This window comes from Nicotiana tabacum, chromosome 13 (assembly GCF_000715075.1).
Source record: "Nicotiana tabacum cultivar K326 chromosome 13, ASM71507v2, whole genome shotgun sequence".
In the NCBI taxonomy this organism is placed as follows: domain Eukaryota; kingdom Viridiplantae; phylum Streptophyta; class Magnoliopsida; order Solanales; family Solanaceae; genus Nicotiana; species Nicotiana tabacum.
In genome coordinates this window covers 62,055,688-62,079,113 of record NC_134092.1, presented here as the reverse complement: position 1 = coordinate 62,079,113, position 23,426 = coordinate 62,055,688, and the positions used below count along the sequence as shown (strand labels likewise).

Below are 23,426 nucleotides of genomic sequence, written 5' to 3'. Positions count from 1 at the left end.
CATTCATAATTGGCTTGGAACCAAGGGTCCGATCGAGGGTAAAACTAAACCTAAGCTCGAGCCGGGCCTTAGCATTACAATTGGTTTGGTTGTTCATTTCGTCTTTAATTCGTTCATCTAACATCCCTGATTATTTGTGTTGAATCAATCCACATATCCTTAAAACCGTGTATAAATTTAATTGTTATCCGTTTTAAGGATAAACACACATACTAATTCTTGTATTACAATTATTATATTTCAGTTGCTACCAAGTGGTCTCAAACCAAACGATCCCTTCAAATTACATACATTTTACATAAAGCACTACCAAGTAAACTTTAACTGAGAAAAAAATTGTTTTGATTTTTCCCAAACTCAAAATTGCCCCATGCCCCAACAAAAACTGGTCCAGAAGACTTTCTACCCATGACCAAAAAACACAAACAAAATTTGTTTGTAATCTTCCACTGCTATATTAGTTAAAAAAACACAATCCGTATTCCTCCCCTCGTCAGGTTCAGCCACACCCTTGTGCTCTCAGCCAAACCCTAAATTAACCTTAACCGACCATCCCCTATAAATTTTGTTGGATCCACCATCTTCTCCAGAAAATCATTCTCGGAAAATTATCTTTAACCCGATCAGATCATATAAATCTTTTCGATTTTTCGAAAACCCATCTGGGTCTTTTCTCAAATTTTCCTAAGAACCATCAATTTTATCTGTCTGAAAGAAGCTAGATTTTTCAGCATTTTATCTACAATTGTCTTGTGTATACATAGAGTGATAGACTTTTGGAACATAGCATTAGACAAACGTACGTTGTTGGGTTTTTTCTTGTTTTGAAGTTGGAAGGAAAAAATAAAAACGATGGTGGGAGGTGGAAACAGGAAGGACGAACAGTTGGTGATAAGCAACAATAACGTATTTGCGGCACTTGGAACCCTAAGGAAGAAGAAGAAGTCTGATAAGGGGAAGAGCACTGAGGGTTCATCTTCCAAAAATGTGAAGAAGCAGGCTGATAAGGAATCTGAGGCCGTTTTCTGGGCTCCGGCACCATTGACTGTGAAATCATGGGCAGATGTTGATGATGAAGACGATGATGATTATTATGCTACTACGGCCCCGCCCCAGGTTGTTTGGGCTGCTACTGACACGCCAAAGGAAAGTGTAACTCTTGATGTGGAGGTGTGAATTCTTGGTTTAAAGCTTTTATTGTTAGTGTTTTTTTCTTCTTTTAGAGTTATAAGGTGCTTTTGGTGACTGTATGCTGGTAGTATTGAGTTGATTTGACCATTCTAATTTGCCCATATGGTCGTATAATTTTGTGTGTGAATTTATTTGGGAGTGTTCAGCTGCATATGAAGTCAAAATAATTTCTCTGGTCAGTAAGGTCAACTGGAATCACATTATCAGTGATCCCTGAAGGATAATGGCTTAGCTCTACTCATTTTCTTTTTTGTTTGGTATAGAGATTTTTACTGGCTTTGAATGCATTATTGATATTCCTCAATGCAGTTAATTTCATATCTCTTATCTTTTAGTTTTCTTTTACTCTATCTTAGTTTGTTTGCTAATGGTCCATGGACACTTTTTGCTTGTTCCTGCATTTGTCTCTGCCTCTGGTGTATAAAATTATCTTGTACTATTTGATTTCACAGTTATCTTTCTTAGATCCACATTATGGAGTGTCTTCAGTCAATTTTACTTGTATCAGATGTTGCACCTATATCTCTCTGTGTTCTGGATTTTTCATTAATTATTTCTTGATAAGATTAGATTCTTTAGCTGTATATCCAGATTATAGGCCTTAACTCGACAGTTGAGATGACAGTTACCCTTCTAGAAGTAAATCACAGGAAACAAGTAGAAGCAGATGTTGCACAATAGGGTTTGTACGATGTTAACTACTGTACACTGATAACATGGTGTTGACTGAAGACGATTTCAAGTCCAATTGTAATTTATGTTATACGCCAATTACAAAAATGTATATGCGCTAGTAACTATTTGAAAGCTATGTATTTTAATCTTGACTTGCAAACCAATATAACCCATTGGGGTTGGATAGTTTACACTGTATGGTGCTGAATATTAATAGCCTTTTTCTTATTGAAAAAAAGCAGTTTCCACATTTCAGTGTCACTTTCTTGATTATATAGGCAATATCTGATGGCCTTGAAAAACAAATCTAAAGTCCATTTTCATTTGAAAGCTTGGTCAATTTATCCTTTACCTAGCATATCTTTTATTTTCTCAATAATATAAATTGGATTTTATGGTATCCAAGGGTACGACCTAGCGGTCAAAGAAGTGGCTCCAAACCTTGGATATCACGGTTCAGATCCCAGAAGTGACAAAAAACGCTGGGTTATTTGTTACTGTGCTGGTGCGAGGTAGCAGGTACTCGGTTGAATACTCGAGGTGCAAGCAAGCTGGCTCGCAATCATCATTATAAAAAATTGGATCTTCTGTGTACAATTTTTAGAGCGTACTCTAGGCTTTTTGTGAGGGCCCAAGGATTTTATGATTTTTGCCTGCATTCTTTTTCCTTGGCTTTCTTTCCTGTTGCTGTCTCCCTCACTCTTTCTTGCTCTCCTATTCTGTTCTTTTGATGGATTATTACCTTATATTATGCTTCCAAACGAGCTTTTGATTGATAAATTACTTTTCGTTGTATTTGCTTTTTTGAATAAAATTCTTGTTCTTGCTTTTTTCTTTCATGTTGCCAGTGGTTCATTTCCGACTGAGACATTTTTGAAGGATTATCAATAACTAGTTAGTGTTTCTTTAACTGAAATTTATTCCCTGACATCTCTTTAAAGATGGCCACACTTAGTTCTGCAGTTGCTTCACAAAACCAATTTCATGTCTTGCTTATTTTGTTATGAGTTTGGAACAACGAAAGAGTTTGGTATAACAAAACTTTTCTGCTCTCTCCCTATATGCTATTTTCCCTCTTTCTTTCTATAAAAGTATATTTTTATTTGTTGGTGATCAAATTATAGTGTCTTACAAATGTAGATTTATTTTTCATTCTTTTGTTTCACTAGTTTAACTGTTTATCTGCATTAAGTCTTGTAATCTGTTCATATCAGGAAAGTGAAAGTGAAGGCGAAGGCATTGATGAAGCAGATGATGATAATGAGGAAGAACATGAGCAAGAACCTGATGTGCCAGAGGAGAAGGAGCCAATTGTTAAGAAGCCTGCTGAAATAGTGGCACCCAAAGAGTCGGAAAGGCAGCTTTCAAAGAAGGAACTTAAGAAAAAGGAACTTGCTGAGCTTGAAGCTATGCTTGCTGAATTTGGATTAAACAAAGCTGAGAGCAATGATGATTCACAAGGTAATTTGTTTATGTATATACAACTAGAACTTTGCCTCTTTCACCAAAAGGGAAAACTGGAGAGGCCATTGTTTAGCAATTATTTTTCCATGAGAAATTCGTACAATTTCGTGAACTGCCTGTATTTCTCTTTGTACTGTTATCATTCCCTTCATGCCTTGCTACCGCAGGAAAAATCCGCACAATTTATCCACTTCTGATTTGTATTCATTGTACTGCTGTCTTTCCTGCATCTATATTTGTTAAGAGTGAAATTACTATCATGTGTAGGAAGAACTGAGAGACATCTCTAGTGCTTTGACTCATGGTTCCTGAAAAGTGGATCCTGCTCTAATAGCTTCGGTTGAATTAAATACACGGATTAAATGCGTGCATTGTTATGAAAAGAGGAAAAAAATTAAATACGTGCATTAAGATATGAGAACAGAAAGGGATGACATAAAAGTAAAGGCTATCCTTATTCTCGCAAATGGATTTGCAAGAAGCAAGTATGGTATGTGTTGTTTGACTTGTGTCCAATTAGGAGCTCATTTACAAAGCTCTGACTGTTCCAAAAAGATAGCAAAGGATTGACCTATATTTAAGGCTACTTGTATTTTCCTTTTCGCCTTCAAATATGCTGAGTTTTCTTTCAATGCATACAGCCAACCCTGTTCCAACTTTCTCCAATGTGGCTTGTGGCATTGCCCAGCAAATACCCTCTAGCCCCTGCATTAATTCCCCCTTTCATTTTTAAAAAATAATACAAGAAGGACTTGTTTTGTCCATGGTGAGCTTTATCGATTAAGTCATCTGGCGTTTGTTCTTTCCCTTCTCTCGTTCTTGCTTCCAACTCCCTGAATCAAAGCATGTTTATCTTCTGGTGAGCCTTGAAAGTTGTTGTGTACATATTTGATAATTGGAACATGTGATCATTTGTGATGCTTTTTCTAATATGCGGAACTCTAATATTGTGGCAAATTTTCTATCTTAATAAAAATATATTATGGATTGGAATGTGTATCTGTGTTAGCTTTCGCTATTTCTCTATGCAGTTTGCATTATGCATTGACTATTCCAATGTGACTTGGTGCTGCATTCCACATGCAGGTGCTGCACAGGATAAGAAGGTGGAAAAACCCAATGGAGAGATGGCTAAGAAGGATGATAATGCTCCAGGGGAGAGCAAGAGTGCAAAGAAGAAGAAGAAGAAGGACAAATCATCAAAGGAGTCCAAGGAGCAACATGATCAAGCCAATGGTGTTGAGGCTGCAAATGGGACCAATGAGACCGACAAGGGAGAAGATGCATCTACTTCTCTTGTGAAGGACAAGATAAAGAAAGTGGCATCTCTCAAGAAGAAAAAATCAAGCAAGGAGGTAGATGCCGCCGCCAAAGCTGCGGCTAGTGAGGCTGCAGCAAGGAATGCAAGGCTAGCTGCTGCAAAGAAAAAGGAGAAGAGCCATTACAACCAGCAGCCCCTGCGGTGAAATGTTTCTCGAATTGGAAGTGAGCATGTATGTTCTTGTTCATTTGTTAAATGCGCAATAAACATCAGAATCTGGTTCAACGGAGATCGATTATTTGCATACTACTTTTTGTTTTTCCAAAAAAGAAGTCATTACTCTCAAAAAATAGGTTTATTGAATGGTTTTGGTCCTCTTTTATATTCTGCTACCGGATGGACAGTTTTTGTGTTGTTGCTATCCGATAGAAATGAACCAAACTCAATTGTCTCCTGATAATTTTGCCAATGAGTTTATATTCTACTGGAGCTTTGACGCAAGACGATGGCATTTCTGCAGGCCCATTTCAGTGTCCGTGTTTCAAAACGAATTTAAATGAATGTCTATTCAAACTTCAAAAAAGCTACTACCTGCAAATAAATGGTATGACACCAACACATGCTTCGTAACACAATGCCCGTGGTTGCATTTGTATTAGCCAACAGAGATACTTGAGTCAAAAAGAATTCAATACTGCTATTTATAATCATGAATAAGTACGCTTTCATCCACCTCGCCAACAAAAATTCTATAAAACTTCTCATGGTCTTTGCCTTGATATTTTCATGGCCATAGCCCATAGTTTCTGATATTTTATTGAATCTTCAGCAGATCCTCATGGAGTGCTAAACTCATTGTTCCTAAACGTACTTTTACCGATCGAAGGTATCACGACCCAAAATTCCAACAATATCGTGATAGAACTTAACCCAGCCAAATAGCATATAACACAACTCGAAAGGAAAATCATCAAATGAATAATAAAATAAGAATGCAAAAATCATTACAACTATCCCAAGTACTGGTTGTGTGAGTCATGAGCCACTAATACTTATATTCACAATGTTGGTACAAAGAAAATACAATATTTGTTTAGATATGCATAAATAGAAGTACAAGTCCTAAACTACCATGAACTAAATGGTAGCTTGCAACTGGAACACTAGTACATCTTAAAAGCTTGACTCCGTCTTCCACAACTGCTCAGTTCCAAAATCTGCATGCAAGCTGTAGAAGTGTAATATGACTACAACCGACCCTATTTTCTCAGTAAATATCAATACTAACCTCAACGAGTAGTGACGAGGTTTAGTCAAAAAATACTCACTCTATATGACATGTATAGCTCAATAGCATATATAATAACAGAGGAATATCCATGAAACAAACAAAGAAACAACAAGTATCAATAATAACGTGCACAAATTGAGGAGAAGGCAATAGGCATGCTTTCAAATAACCACATCAAGCATGTACAAATGCGCCACATCCACATATTAATACAATTTGCATCAAGTAGCTTTTATTCAAGTACTTCTACATGATCACAAAAGGGACTATGCATGATAGAGATTCATTTTCTCACAAATTTTCAAATAGCATATACTAATGCTCTATCATGAGTCTAAGTGTCAAAATGCATGATAAAGTCTCAATATGTACATCAAACCTGACACTCTCTAAGTGCCCAACAATCAGCTAACAATTCCTATGCATACGGAAGATGCGTGAGTGTAACTCGGGTTTTGACCAATGTGGGTTCAGGTTGACCTTTGTTGACTTTTTGAGAATTAAATAAAGATTAAAGCATTATTGTTTAGAAGTGATTCCTATGGCTTTTCTTTTTGACATTATTGAGTTATTTTTGGCTGATTTGAGCCGGTTGGAGGAGATTTCTAAAGGAAAGGCATTCTTGGAATATTGATATTGCTCGTTTGAGGTAAGTATCTTGCGTAATCTTGTTGTGAGGGAATAAACCTTAGGATGTGACCTTATTTGGCTAATTGAATGTGTGAAAAGCGACGTATATGCGAGGTGACGGGTGTATATGCGGGCGTTATGTATGATTTTTGATTAGATTAGACTTTAGGTCTCTAATATGCCTTGTTTGGACTGTGTGCTTCCTATGATTCATATTTTAATTGTCTGTATGACTAAGAGAAATTCTTGAATAATGTACGAAACCATGAGTAGGCCTTGATTCCCTGTTGATCATGATGCTTGTTATTGTTTGGCGTACCCGCCTAATCTAATTCGTAGTTGTACACTTCGCACATGCATACATTTTAACATCCTATTTCCTTAGTTTATGAGTATATGATTTGATATTCGTTGTTCGTATACGTATTTTCTTATGTATGTTTTCTATAATATGGACTGGTTTGACAGCACGTGAGTTGTCCGTACAGTCATTATGATTTGGCACATGAGTTGTCCGTGCAGTTTCTTTGATGTGGCACGTTAGTATTTCGTGCGACTGTTATGATCATGACACATGAGTTGTCTGTGCAGTAATTGTAATTATGGCACGTGAGTTGTCCGTGTAGCGTGTGAATAAGGATCCACCCCCTAGGGTCTCCCTCTCATGTTTCTCTCTTGATGGCATACACACAGATTATAGAAACTGATCAGTGTTTGGGTTATCGAATATCTTCTCTTTATGTTAACTACTTGGATGTATACATGATTTTATTGCATATATTCTCTATACGGTAGTTTCAGTATGTATACATACCTTTTTGTGCATATCTTCTCTATATGCTAAACCGTTAGTTGTTTAAAATGATTGTGCATATCTTCTCTATGTGCACCCTTGGCCTTACCTGTACCTTATTGTAACATCCCGAAAATTTTTAAAGCATTTCAGTGTAAAGCCCCGTAAATTTCGCAAGTGAATTCAAGGTTTCGTGGTGCCAGAATAGGCTTACGTGTTTGAGGATGGTATAAGATCTTCGCGGCAAACTTGCAAGCCGCGGTTCGGACTTTTTGGGTTGAACAATGCACCGAAAAGTAAAGAAAAATTTTTGGCGGAAAAGTGCATTTATGCGGTCCATTATGCGACCGCATAATCACTCTACGGGCCGCATAATGGCCGCAAAAGTGAGCAGGAGAAGGGCCAGTCTGGGGGCAATTATGCAGTCGACTATGCGACCGCATAACTGTTATGCGGTGCATTATGCGGTCGCATAACAGTTATGCGGACCGCATAGTGACCGCATACACGGACATATTTTTGATCATTTTGGTCTGTAATTATGCGACCGATACTGTTCCGGAGCTCCATTTTTGGGTTCTTACAACCCGACCCTACTTCGTTAAATACACGCAAAGGGTTATTTTTGAGCAAAAATTCTGATGTTTTAGAGAGAGAGGAAGCCCTAGGCTAATTATTCATCAAGTCTTGCTCAAATCTTGGAATATTAACAAGGAAAACCCACAAGTTCTTCATCTAAGAGGTAAGGTTCCATACCCTAGTTTTCAATTTTGAATTTGGGTAGAAGATGGTTGATTTAGAGTATGATTCATGGGTATGAGATTATTATTTATACATGCATGTACCAATATTAATTGTGGGAAGATTGTTGAGCTGAAATAAGTAAGGATTGGGTTGTGGAGTGAATGAAATCTTGTAGAAGAACCTTGTGGTTAAATTTGCACACCTAGTGTCTGATAAAATGCTCAAATGAGCTGAGACCATGAATATCTTCCTAATTATGGTTTAATTTTGTTATGTCTCAAAATAGATTGGGATTAATAAGAATTCCGAATCATTCTAGAGTTAAGGAAGCTCGATTGAGGTATGTTGGCTAAACTTTCTCTCTTGGAATTGAATTCCATAATGTTTCTGTAAGTTTTAAAGTATGGGTTGCGTATTAAAAGGGTTATGGCTTTGAGTCGTGTTTCAATAAAAGATAGTATGCCAAATTGTGTGAGAAAATCTCAATATTCTTAAGATTCTTAATTGCTCATATGTATACCTAAAGTCTTGATTTGGAAATGTCTTATTGTTGATAATCTATAAAGATGGTTGGAAGTGAAATAAGTTAATTGGGGATATAGAGTGTAGCCAACGTACCAAGAATCTAAGTTATGATTGTGTCTAGTAGTGCAAATAATTTGAGAAGATGCGATAAAAAATATGAAATGAGCCTCGACTCAATTGTTTAAAAATGACTTCGAAGATAGAATTACCTAAAAGGTTTTGTACTCAATTCATGCCCAATGGTGGTTGCTTTAACTAATGCTTTGCTTTATAAATATATCTAGTGTGATTCGATTCTATATACTCATGTGTTGAACTGATACATTGTCATTGCTAGGGAAGAGCATTGTAAGAATAAATGGTGTATTGATTGTTTATGATTTTCATGTGTGTTTCTATTGTTGGATGGTATGCCTCATTCTTTGGGAAGAAACCATTTGTGTTTGAAGTTTCCATTTCAAATGGATTTGAAGTATATGATTTCTGAAATATCCTATATGTTGATACTTGATGGTGATCTTTGAAATTGAAAGAGGTGAAAGTGTGGAATATGAAATACGGCCATCGTGCCAGGAATAAAGAATCTTGTGAATGGCCTAATGAGCCAAGGAAATATTGTCGTTGTGAATGACTGGAAATACTAATGAGAATTTATACAATGTGAAAGATGTTGAGGTGAGTACAATTATATTTATGATATTTCTGTTTGCAAATCAAATCAAAAATATTTTTGGGAGCATCATTAGCAATACCGAGGAAGGGTGGGTCATAAGGCCTACACCTGAAACTACACGTGCCGGTGTAGGGGTGGATTGTGATTATTCCCCTTATTTGGGATGAAATTGGAACCTTTGGGAAATTGTGATATTATTCCCCTTAATTGGGATGAAACTGGAACCTTTGTGGATTGGAAAAGTCAACCCGCATGACATATGTGGGAAGGCGGCCTAGCTGATCGGGTGAAGATCAGACGCCATATTGCGCATATGGCGATACTACTCTTGGTAACAACTTTCTTTTGCATCACATGTCAAACCACATTGTTCGTGGGGAGATGGCCTAGCCGATCGGGCGTGATCGGACTCCGTGCTAACAAAGACGGTGGTATATCGGTGCTAATGATCTCCCAACCAAAATTGTATATAAAGTTCGTATTTTGAAAATTATTATGTTTTAACTGAATATTTGGATATTGTTGATTATGACTTGTTGTTTCTATGTGTTGCCTTTTCTTATGTGGGCATTCTATTTTGAAAGAGGACTTTTAGCTATGCATACTAGTGCTATTCGACAGTACTAATATCCCTTTTGCCGGGGGTGCTATATCTTTAATGGATGCAGGTGGTTCAACAGCAGGCGGCATTGATCAGTGATAGCAGTGCACTCTTTTCAGCTGATTTGGTGAGCCCCACTTCATTTCGGGGTCATGTATCTTTTGTTTCTTATGTACTGTGTTTTGAGGTATATCCGGGGCCATGTTGCTGGCATTTTTATATTACTCTTCTATTGTATTTAGAGGCTCCGTAGACAGGTTGTGGGTTGTGGTTGAAGTTGGGAATTGAACTAAAAATGTTGGTATTTGGAAATCATGTTTTTCATTAATTCTATAAACTCGTAATATTTTGGAAATTATGAATGAAGCTGCTAATGAGAATGAAAAAGGAAGTTGTTAATAAAATATTTTTAGTGAATGATTAATGAAGTACATCTCCTCTTTATCCATGGATGAGTTTGGGTAGAAGGAAATCTAATAGGCTTGCTCGGCCGGGTTCTCTCAGTTGAGCGCTGGCCGCGTTGGGGCGTGACACTTATGCTTAAGTTTCGGTACTGTTACTGTGTATACATATATTTATGAGCTGTACAGGTTTGATTAGTGGGTATCATTTTCCACTCTTCCCACTACCTCACCGAGGTTAATCATGATACTTAACGAGTACATGGGGTCGGTTGTACTCATCCTATACTCTGCACTCAATTGTGCAGATCCATGAGTTGGACCCAGCTAAGCATTGGGATTCGTAGCTATTGCTTTTTAGACCCGAGGTAGAGCCACATCCTGTTCGCATTCCCTATCGTCTTCTTCTGTTCTTTCATTACTGTTATTTCTTCAGACAGTGTATTGTATTAGCAAACTTGTACTCTGATGTTAGAGCTCATGACTTAGTGTTACCAGTTTCTGCGGATTTGTTGTATTGGTTTGGTATTTGTCTATGCTTATTAGACTTTTAGACTTAATTATTTTGAAATTGTTATTATTCTTCCGCTATTGTTTTATGATTGACTTGCCTAGCAAGTACTTTAGGCTCCATTATGACCGGTGGTGATTTTGGACCGTGACAACTTGGTATCAGAGGCCTAGGTTGCTTAGGTCTCACGAGTCATGAGCAAGTCTAGTAGAGTCTGGCGGATCGGTACAGAGACGTCTGTACTTATCTTTGATAGGCAACGAGAATATTAGGAGAGCTTCTCTTTCTTTCATTCTCTATAGCACGCATTTGTTTATTCTAAAGTATGAATCTTTGCTCTTCTATTGTCTCATGGATGGCAAGGACATGTTCTTCTGGAGCAGCTGAGCAGTCACTCGTATCTCAAGCTAGAGCCGCGAGAGGTCGAGACCAAGGCAGAGGCAGGGGTGGAGCACGCGCCACAGTTAGAGGCCCTGCTAGAGTAGCCATTGTGGATCTACCAATAACTTCTGTTGAGGAGCAGGTTCCTGATCAAGTGGATCCAATGAGATCATCTTAGGCACCTAAGGGACTTACTTCTATACATGACATCAGGAGATTTTGGCTCATATCTTGAGCATGTATTAAAGTTAGAATCAAACGAGTATGATCTCGGTTACACCAACTACCTCATACGCTGGGGAAGGAGCCCAAACTCCCACTGCACACACACTAGAGTAGTTGGCCGAAGTAAGCAAACACCGAGGGTTTTGCTGGTGCAACCAGTCACTACAGTTCAACCCCAGATCAGGCCAACCTTGACTGGTGAGGAGCATAATAGGATTGAGATATTTCAGAGGCTTCATCCTCCCTAGTTTAGTTGATCCCCTACTAAGGACACACATGCTTTCCTTGATCAGTGTCATCCGATTCTGTGCACTTTGGGTCTAGTGGACTCGAAAGAGGTTGACTTTACTACCTTCCAGTTGCCAGGGCCAACATAAAGATGGTGGCAAACTTATGAGTTGAGAAGATCAGCTGGTGCAACACCACTAACAAGGTCTCAGTTCTCAGATTTCTACTTGGAGAAGTTTATTCCACATACTTGCAGGGATCAGCTGTGTAGGGAGTTTAAGTATCTATTCCAGGAGGGCATGGCCGTGACTCAATATAAGATGAGGTGCACAGAGTTGGCATGTTATGTTGTGTTCTTGGTCCCGACTGAGAGGGATAGGGTCAGGAGGTTCATTGAGGGCCTCAACTTTGGTATCCGATATGTTATTATCATGACCCAAAATCCCACCTCCAGGCTGTGATGGAGCCTAGCCGAGCTTGCTAATCAAGCCAACTCACAATCAACAAATACAATCCACTTTCATTAATTAACAGAGTTATATAACAGTGAAAGACTAAAATAGGTTCAAAACAGTAACGATATCCAATATAATCAAAACACGGCCTAAACATGGGCAACACTGTACAACCCCCAAGATTAGGTGGCACAAGTACACGAGCAAACTACAGAAATAAGAACAAGTCTGTATACATAGCAAGCTGTCTGAAATACAAGTAGACATGGAATAAGTAAGAAATAGGGACTCGAGAACTGAGAAGTAGATCCACGAAGTGTATCTCACCCTAAGTCTCCGTATAGTCTCCTAGCTCAATTAGGAAGCTCTACTAGGACCCACCAGAGGATCTGCACAAAAAGATGTGCAAAAGCATAGTATGAGTTCACCACAACTGGTACCCAATAAGTATCAAGTCTAACCTCGAAGAAGTAGTGGTGAGGCTAGATGCTTTCGAATACTTACAACATAAGTATAATAACAAAATTAAGAACTAAAATAGCAAATAACATCATATATAACAAGAATCACAGACATCAATAGATGAAGTATGAGGCATTCTCTTCTAGTACAAAAATAATCATAGCGCTGCTCAAATACGGTATTAAAAGATAGCATGCCCAAATAACGGAGACGGGACTCCCAACTAACATATAAGGATGTCAAGTAACAATTAACAATTAAATGAGCACTACTAAATGAGTCAATAATATGAATGCATGCTCAATCGGTACAAGATCCATGTTCCCCGATACACAATCCTTGTATCAACAAAACCCAATACAAAATTCATGTATCGACCCGGTACAAAATCCATGTATCGATCACGCTCACAAGGCCCAAAGTAACGTGGGTTATCACCTGACTCCAGAGAGACGGATTTGAATCCAAGCAGAAAGAGGAGCATAATAGCATCATTCTTAAATCAATATCCGATCTTCATGTCCAATGTGCCATAACTGTATCTCATCCCCACACTTACCCTTCGTGCGAAAATCCTCAGTGCAAATCACATATACATTATTCAAAATGTATGTATATGCTTAAGAATTATAGATAAAAGGTGCACAAGGACTTAGTAAATATCATACGTATATGTGCTCATGAAATTTCTATGTGACTATGGATAATTATGCAATTCAACATATCAACAATAAGTTCCCATGCCTTCACAATTAATCATAAGCCTAGGAATGATTTCTAAAATGAATAAGAGGGCAAACGTAGTCACGTGAGTCAATTAAATCATTAATCAAATGAACACAAGGCCAAAACAAGGCATACAGTAAACCAATTCTACCACAGCCATGATATAAACTTAGTAAATGCATATAAGCGCGCCACCATGTATATACACTGCCCTAATACCTTAACACATAGCAAATAAGTAAAATCCTAGGGGTTTTAGTCTTAAAAAGGTTAGCCATGAGACTTACCTCCACCCGGTAGTCTAAAATTTATCAAATATGCCAAATCCTCAAAAATCCAACTCCAAATGGCTTGACTCTAGTCAATTACAACCCAATAACGCCAAAAAAATCCATATAAATCAAATCCAATCAATAAAGATTGAATCTTTAATCAAATAGATAAAGATTGAATCTTTAATCAAATAGACAAAGTCAACCAGAAAGTTAACCTGAGCCCGCCTCCCGGAACTCGACAAAACTCACAAATCCCGAACACTCATTCCAATACGAATGCAAATATACAAGTTTCATTCAAAACCGACTCCAAGTCGGGGTTCAAATCTCAATTATTCACTTTCCAAAAGTTTTGCCTAAAATTTCCAAATTTCAGTTTAAAATCCAAACTTTTAGGTGTAGAAATCCATAGAAAATCATGATATAAAGTCAGATCCAAGTGTAAATTGCTTACCTTCAATGATGTAGTGATATAGCTCTTCAAAATCTCCAACTCTCGAAGTCTAGGCTCAAAATATGATAATGTGGGTAAAAGTTCCGATATTATATCCCTTAAGGTCGTCTGCCCGCGCATACCCTTCGCGAATGCAGCCAAAGTGTCACGCCCCGAACCTAGGAGCGAGACCAGCACCCGGTGCCTCGCCTAACCTGGCGTACCAAATTGCGACTAAGGGACTCTGAACATATAATGTCATGCTTTGGCAATGGGGCCACCTTGCAAGACAATTTGCGAAGCAAAATATAAAATTGAATGGAAACTAGCGCTAACTAAACATCAATATAAAGCTAGGACGACAAGGCCGTCATAGCTACTACAGCTGACAAACCATCAAATATACATACCAGGCCTACAAACCCAACATACTGCACTAACCAACATGATATGTCTACAAGCCTCTACTGATAGATATATTGTGATCGGAATAGGGCCCCGACCTACCCATAACATATATACAGATATACATAAGATGTACACAAAACTCTAGACCTGGCAACTCCGAAATATGTGGAGCTTACCGATCAGGCTGAACTCGGGAAACACCTACTGAGGAGGTCTACCCGTCTGTCTGTCTGAACCTGCACGCATGAAATGCAGCGCCCCCAGAAAAGGGACGTCAGTACGAAATTATGTATCGAGTATGTAAGGCAATAAAATAACTGAAATCTAAAACTGAACTGATAATATGATAACTGAAATTAACTAGGAGTCAAAGATGGTCTGGAGATATACTTACCTGCTGATAGTGACTAAACTCCTTCAATATAGTAAGTAAAATAAATGTCCGGCCCTATAAGGCTCGGTACATGTAACTGCTCGGCCGTAGTAGGCTCGCTCATAGGCGCTCGGCCATACTGGGCTCTGTACCTCGGCCATCCTGGGCTCGCTCATAGGCGCTCGGCCACAGTAGGCTCGGTATATATAACTTACCATCTGATCAGAGGTTGCCCAATAGGGCCTGCCCACCGATTATAGCTCGATGGTGGTGAAAATAGTGTAATACTGTATATATATATATATAGACCCTCTGCTCTCTTGACTGAATAAAGACAAAACTAAACTGAATATGAAGTCTCGATAAAGAATAATCTTGTAACTTATGAGACTAGAATAATGCGAATAAATTCATGAATACGAACTTCTCTTTATGTCTTATTATTAACACATGTAACTACGAGATCATGCCAAAATAAAGGAAGGGCTTAGCCTTAACATACCTTATCACAATCTTTCCAATCACCAAGTTGAACTCACCTCTTCACACCTTAATCTACAAGAATGATAATAATACTATCGTTAAGTTACGAAAGGTACAACTATCGCACAACGAACGGCAAACTTATTTTGTATTAAAACGGGCAGCATCTCCCCTATAATCCTTACTTCCTCCAAATTCAAGATAACACCAAAAATACAAGAACAGAACAATAACAACATATATACACCATTTTTCAGCCCTATATACGCCATCAAATACTACAAAATAGCCCAACACACCCCAATCTCTTCATACACAAAACGACCACCGTAGTAGTGTCAAATGACCCGGAAATGTTATGACGAACGACCAGCCAACCACCCTACATTTATATGGTGTTTCTACACCCCCTTACTCCTCAAAAACTCCACAAAATAGTAGTAAAACACGCAGCCCAACAGCAACACAAAACAGTCCACAAAACAGTCCGCTACAAGTGAATAACTCGAACTCACGGCTTCCGATCACCGTCCCGTGAGTTCTTACAAGTATAGAACGACTTACCATGAATTTACATCAGAAAAAATGGATGAAAGAGATCAGTAAACTCACCTTATTTGTTGGATAACTCAGCTCCTATCTTGGTTCTTCAAACTCTAGGTTTTACCTCCAATTAGAACTTGAAAGGGAGAAAAAATCAATTAGGGTTTGTGGGAAATATTTGGGAGGATTCTTTGCAGAGATTATGTCTAGTTATTATGCTCTATTTTAAGTCTAATATATGAAGAAAATAGGCCTTTAAAAGGCCTCTTTGGACGACCCGAAATGGCCCATTTTTGGGCTTTTATTTAAGCAAGTAGGTGACACACCTACTTGTCACCTAGCAGCTTGTGCAGTATTGCAAATATGCCCATATCTTTCTACTCCAATGTCGTATTGACAAACAGTTTAATGCGTTGGAAAATAGACTCATAGATCTTTAATTTAATGGGTGGAACACCCCATAACTCTAAGTATATTGGGAGAAAATCGCAGTTACATTTGACCCAAAGTTTCAGTAAAACTTATGAATGTAACTTGTGATGACTTTCATCAACTTTTGTTCCACAACTCGCTTGACTTCAAAACATAACACACGGATGTCATACGACTAATATAAATCATAACATAATCTCCTTATCATGTTAATCACCCTAGTCTCACCCCAAAGGTACATGTTATAACATTTCCAACTTGTCGACTTTCGACGAAACATTGTTTTATTTAATTGCTTTAGCTTCTGAACTGCCCAACCCTCTTTGTACTTGTTGTTCATGATCTTCAATATTTGTAACCTCAGAGGTAACATGATTAACTTACTTTATATACTTTTAAATATTATCTCATTTTTGGTCCTACATTAGTTTGCTTACGACGCATTTTTACGTACGAAAATATAGGGTGTAATATCACTCCCCCCTTGGGAACATTCGTCCTCGAATGTTTACTCTTAGAGACTTTGGAAAATTTTGCCAGAGTATCCTTCGTACACTAGGTTAAAACCAACTTGCACGCAGCCAGAAAACATACTATGCATGCCACACATGGCCAATCTTTATAAATAGCAGCAATTTCCCTCATCGACCGTAAATCATAAATATTGAAAGTGAAAAATAAAAGCTTACCTGATGACCTGCTAGCCTACATAAAGCTATGTTGTAGCATCCCATCTTGAACCATATCTTCAGTTTGAAATAGGTGGGGGTATTTAGACTTCATTTCTCCCTCCGATTCCCACGTCATCTCTTCTATATTCTTGCTCCTCCATAAAACCTTCACGGAAGCTACCTCCTTATTTCGTAGCTTGCGGATTTGTCGGTCTAGGATGGCAACTAGAATTTCCTCGTATGACAAGTCCTCTATAATCTGTACATTATCCGTGGGCACCACTCGGGAAGGATCGCCAATGTACTTCCGTAGCATAGATACGTGAAAAACCGGATGAACAGACTCCAATTCTGAGGGCAACTCTAACTCATAAGCTACTTGGCCCACTCTCCGAATGATCCTATAAGGCCCAATATACCGTGGGCTAAGCTTGCCTTTCTTGCCAAACCTCATCACGCCCTTCATAGGTGATACCTTTAAGAATACCCAGTCATTAATCCTGAACTCTAACTCTCGTCGCCGCACGTCAGAATATGACTTTTGACGACTCTGAGCTGTCAACAGTCGCTCCCGGATAAGCTTTACTTTCTCTATGGCCTGCTGAACCAGGTCTGGCTCATGTAACCCAGATTCTCCAACATCAAACCACCCTATAGGAGATCTGCACTTACGCCCATACAAAGCCTCGTATGGAGCCATCTGGATACTAAAGTGGTAACTGTTATTATATGCAAACTCGATAAGAGGTAGATGTTCATCCCAACTTCTTTTAAGATCCAACACACATACTCGTAACATATCCTCGAGCGTCTGAATTGTGCGCTCGGCTTGTCCATCAGTCTGTGGATGAAAAGCTGTGCTGAGATTCACCTGAGTCCCTAGACCTCTCTGAAATGACCTCCAAAAATGTGCTGTAAACTGAGCCCCACGGTCAGATATAATAGAAACGGATACTCTATGTAGCCGCACTATCTCCTTAATATATAACTTTGCATAATCTTCTGTTGTATATGTAGATCTGACCGGTAGGAAGTGAGCTGATTTCGTGAGCCTATTGACTATCACCCATATGGAATCGAACTTACGATTAGAACGAGGTAAACCCGTGACAAAGTCCATGTTTATCGCCTCCCATTTCCATGTCGGGATCTCTATAGTCTGCATTAGCCCTCCGAGCTTCTGGTGCTCTACCTTCACTTGCTGGCAACTAGTACATTGGGCGACAAACTCAGCAATGTTCTTCTTCATATCGTTCCACCAGTACACATCCTTAATGTCATGATACATCTTCGTCGATCCAGGATTGATGGAATACCATAAATAATGTGCCTCTGACATAATCTTGTCTCATAGCCCTGCTACATCTGGAACACACAAACGACCCCTGTATCTGAGAACCCCATCTCCCTTGAGCTCTAACAATGGCTTCTTCTGTTGCGGAACTCGCTCTCTCAACTCGACCAACTCTGGGTCCTCGTACTGCCTTTCCTTGACTTCAGCTATGAGGGATGATTTTGCAGTGTTTTGGAGTACAACTCCACCATCCTTAGAATCTACTAACCGAACCCCCAACGAAGCCAATTGATGAATCTCTCTAGCTAATTGTGTTTTCTCGGGCTCTACATGTGCTAAGCTACCCATAGATCGGCGACTTAAGGCATCTGCTACAACATTAGCTTTCCCTGGATGGTAGAGAATGTTAACATCGTAATCTTTCAATAACTCAAGCCATCGCCTCTGTCGCAAATTCAACTCTTTCTGCTTGAAGATATATTGTAGGCTTTTATGATCAGTAAATACATCAACACGAACACCATATAAATAATGCCGCCATATCTTAAGTGCATGGACAACCGCATCTAACTCGAGGTCGTGGGTCAGATAATTCCTCTCGTGCTTCCTCAACTGCCTTGAAGCATACGCAATTACCTTCCCATGTTGCATCAGGACACATCCTAACCTGACACCTGATGCATCACAATACACGGCATAACCCTCTAGACCCTCTGGAAGTGTTAGAACTGGAGCTGAGGTCAACCTGTTCTTAAGCTCTTGGAAACTCCGCTCACAAGCCTCTGTCCATTGAAACTTAGTTTCTTTCTGTGTCAACTTCGTCAATGGTGCCGAAAGGGAAGAAAAACCCTCTACGAACCTCCGATAGTATCCTGCTAAGCCTAGAAAGCTACGAACCTCTGTCGGAGTGGTAGGTCTAGGCCAAGATTTCACGGCCTCAATCTTCTGAGTGTCCACCTTTATACCTTCATCTGATACAATATGCCCCAAGAATGCTACAGACTTCAACCAGAACTCATATTTAGAAAACTTAGCATACAACTTACGATCACGGAGGGTTTGGAGTACCGCTCGCAGGAGGTCCGCATGCTCATCCTCTGAACGGGAATAAACCAGAATATCATCAATAAATACTATCATGAACAGATCTAAAAATGGCCGAAATAGGCTATTCATCAAGTCCATAAATATGGCGGGTGCATTAGTCAACCTGAAGGACATGACAAGGAACTCGAAGTGGCCATATTGGGTCCTGAAGGCTGTCTTCGGAATATCTTTTTCCCGAACTCTGACCTGGTGGTACCCCGACCTCAAATATATCTTTGAAAAGCATCTACCCCCTGCAACTGATCAAACAAGTCATCGATCCTTGGAAGTGGATACTTATTCTTAATAGTTACCTTATTCAGCTGCCTATAATCGATACACATCCTCAGCGAGCCGTCTTTCTTCCGCACATATAGTACCGATGCACCCCAAGGAGAGGTACTGGGCCTGATGTAACCTTTCTCCAGCAAATCTTTTAACTGCTCCTTCAACTCCTTCAATTCGGCAGGTGCCATTCTATACGGCGGGACGAATATTGGTTGAGTTCCTGGAAGCAAATCGATGCTAAAATCAATCTCTCGCTCTGGAGGAATACCTGGAAGCTCATCTGGAAACACAGCTGCATACTCTTTGACTAGGGGAATAGACTGAAGTGTAGGTATCTCAGCATCTGCATCTCTAACTTGCACAATATGATAAATGCACCCTTTTTCGATCATTTTCCTCGCCTTCGGATAGGAAATAAACCTACTGCTGGGTGTTGCTGTATTACCTACCCATTCAAGGACTAGCTCACCCGAAAAATGAAATCTGACTGCCTTTGCTCGGCAATCAACTGTGGCATAGCAAGCTGCCAACCAGTCCATGCCCATGATAGCATCAAAATCCATCATCTCTAGCTCAACTAGGTCAGCTGAGGTCTGACGACTACAAATTGTCACCGTACAACCTCGGTAAACCCGTCTAGCAATAATCGATTCTCCGACCGGTGTAGATACCGCAAAAGGATCACTTAGTATTTCAGGCACTATACCAAACTTCCTCGCGACAAATGGGGTAATATACGATAAAGTAGATCCTGGGTCTATCAAAGCATAAGCATCGTGAGAGCAAATGGTTAATATACCTGTCACAACGTCTAGTGAAGACTCCTGGTCCTGTCGACCCGCTAAAGCATAGATACAGTTCTAATTACCACCTGAACTAGAACCTCTACCTCTGCCTCGACCTCTACCAGCCGAAGACTGAGACTCGTGCCCTGAAGGATGCACGGACATAGATGATCCTATTGCTGAACTCGCTGGTTGTGCCATTCCCCCAGAATCTCTATTTGGGCAATCTCGCATTATTTGCCCCTGGACGCCCACATGTATAACAAGCATCAGAACCTGCTCGGCATTGGCCCAAGTGTCCTCTACCACAGATGTCACACCGTGGAGGAAATGACCATGTCTGCGCAGATCCTCGCTGTCGCTGCAAACCCGACGCCCATGAGCTCTCACCTGGTCCTGACTGAGTATAGCGGTCATACCTGTAACCCTGTAACTGAGGTGGCGGAGGCCTAGGTGGCCGTCCGAAGTACTGGGTCCTATAACTACCCTGAGATTGCTCCTGAGACCTGGGAAATCTCATCCTCTTACGTTGCCCTTTCTCAGCCCTCTCTGTACCCTACTGCCGATGTCTACCCCTTTCTATATTCTGGGCGAATGCCTGAATCCGGGAGATATCCATACTATCCTACAATGCAGCGGTGGCACATGCCTCGGTTAACTCTGGGGCTAACCCTGCTATAAACCCGTGAATCCTGTCCCGCATAGTAGCAACTATGGATGGTGCATATCTGGCCAATGAGTCAAAATAGAGACTATACTCTCGAACACTCATATTACCCTACTTGAGGGCTAGAAACTGATCGATTCGAGCCTGTCGGATCCCCCGCAGTAGGTACTGGTCAAGGAAGGCATCTGAAAAATTCTCCCAAATAGCTGGAGGTGCATCACGTCCCCTGGACCTCTCCCATCCCTCGTACCAAAGGATGGCTATATCTCGGAGTCGAAAAGCTGCTAGCTCAAGTGCCTCTTTCTCCGTGGCATGCATAACACGAAAGATCCTGTGAAGTTGATCTATGAAATCCTGCGGGTCCTCCCTCTGATCTGTCCCCGTGAACTCTGGGGGACTCAAAGCAATAAACTCTCGGACCCTTGAACTCCCAGACCCCTCAGAAGTTCCTGCACTAGCTGATGCCCTAGCCTATTGCTGGGTAGCTACCAACTGTGTCAACAAATGCACCGCACTTCTCAAGTCCTGATCTAATGGAAGTGGAGGGGGAACTGGATGTGCGGTTTCCCCTAGGAATCTCCGTAGTTGGTGGAGGAGCCGGTAATGGCTGAGTAGGGGTCTCGCCTTGAGCCTCAGACTGGGCCCCATCTACTGGGGGTACTCTGCTGGTCCCCTCACCTACTGCTGTATCTCTCCTCTGGCTAGCCGTAGTCTTCCTAGTCACCGTCATCTGTGCATGCAAACACCAACACATAAGTTTAATTTAAATTTCCTATAACTCAGTTCTATAGCACGATTTAGATTTCAAAGAAGGGTAACCAACTCCTAAATGCCCTGTAGTTCCCTGCTTATATAATGTGGTATACAACACATCTATAAACAAGACCCTACTAGACACGGCTTGTAGACTCCCTAGGACAGAACTGCTCCAATACCAAGTTTGTCACGCCCCGAACCTAGGAGCGAGACCAGCACCCGGTGGCTCGCCTAACCTGGCGTACCAAATTGCGACTAAGGGACTCTAAATATATAATGTCATGCTTTGGCCATGGGGCCACCTTGCAAGATAATTTGCGAAGCAAAATATAAAACTGAATGGAAACTAGCGCTAACTAAACATCAATATAAAGCTAGGCCGACAAGGCCGTCATAGCTACTACAGCTGACAAACCATCAAATATACATACCAGGCCTACAAACCCAACATACTGCACTAACCAACAGGATATGTCTACAAGCCTCTACTGATAGATATATTGTGATCGGAACAGGGCCCCGACCTACCCATAATATATATACAGATATACATAAGATGTACACAAAACTCTAGACCTGGAAACTCCGAAAGACGTGGAGCTTACCGATCAGGCTGAACTTGGGAAACACCTACTGAGGAGGTCTACCCGTCTGTCTATCTGAACCTGCACGCATGAAATGCAGTGCCCCCAAAAAAGGGACGTCAGTACGAAATAATGTATCGAGTATGTAAGGCAATAAAATAACTGAAATCTAAAACTGAACTGATAATATGATAACTGAAATTAACTAGGAGTCAAAGATGGTCTGGAGATATACTTACCTGCTGATAGTGACTAAACTCCTTCAATATAGTAAGTAAAATAAATGCCCGGCCCTATAAGGCTCGGTACGTGTAATTGCTTGGCCGTAGTAGGCTCGCTTATAGGCGCTCGGCCATACTGGGCTCTGTACCTCGGCCATCCTGGGCTCGCTCATAGGCACTCGGCCACAGTAGGCTCGGTATATATAACTTACCATCTGATCAGAGGTTTTGCCCAATAGGGGCCTGCCCACCGATTATAGCTCGATAGTGGTGAAAATAGTGTAATACTGTATATATATATATAGACCCTCTGCTCTCTTGACTGAATAAAGACAAAACTAAACTGAATATGAAGTCTTGATAAGGAATAATATTGTAACTTATGAGACTAGAATAATGTGAATAAATTCATGAATACGAACTTCTCTTTATGTCTCATTATTAACACATGTAGCTATGAGATCATGCCAAAATGAAGGAAGGGCTTAGCCTTAACATACCTTATCACAATCTTTCCAATCACCAAGTTGAACTCACCTCTTCGCACCTTAATCTACAAGAATAATAATAATACTATCGTTAAGTTACGAAAGGTACAACTATCGCACAACGAACGACAAACTTATTTTGTATTAAAACGGGCAGCATCTCCCCTATAATCCTTACTTCCTCCAAATTCAAGATAACACCAACAATACAAGAACAGAACAATAACAACATATATACACCATTTTTCAGCCCTATATACGCCATCAAATACTACAAAACAGCCCAACACACCCCAATCTCTTCATACACAAAACGACCACCGTAGTTGTGTCAAACGACCCGGAAATATTATGACGAACGACCAGCCAACCACCCTACATTTAGATGGTGTTTCTACGCCC

General features: G+C 40.1%; 1 protein-coding gene across 1 annotated transcript; it reads left to right on the top strand.

Annotated features, from left to right (window-relative positions):
• The first annotated feature begins 444 nt into the window (after positions 1-444).
• Positions 445-5,092, top strand: LOC107813489 (uncharacterized). Its single transcript, XM_016638760.2, has 3 exons — positions 445-1,170; positions 3,081-3,327; positions 4,417-5,092. Exons 1-3 carry the CDS (start codon positions 853-855, stop codon positions 4,794-4,796), a joined length of 945 nt encoding a protein of 314 aa, XP_016494246.1. The 5' UTR covers positions 445-852; the 3' UTR covers positions 4,797-5,092.
• Positions 5,093-23,426: the final 18,334 nt, after the last annotated feature.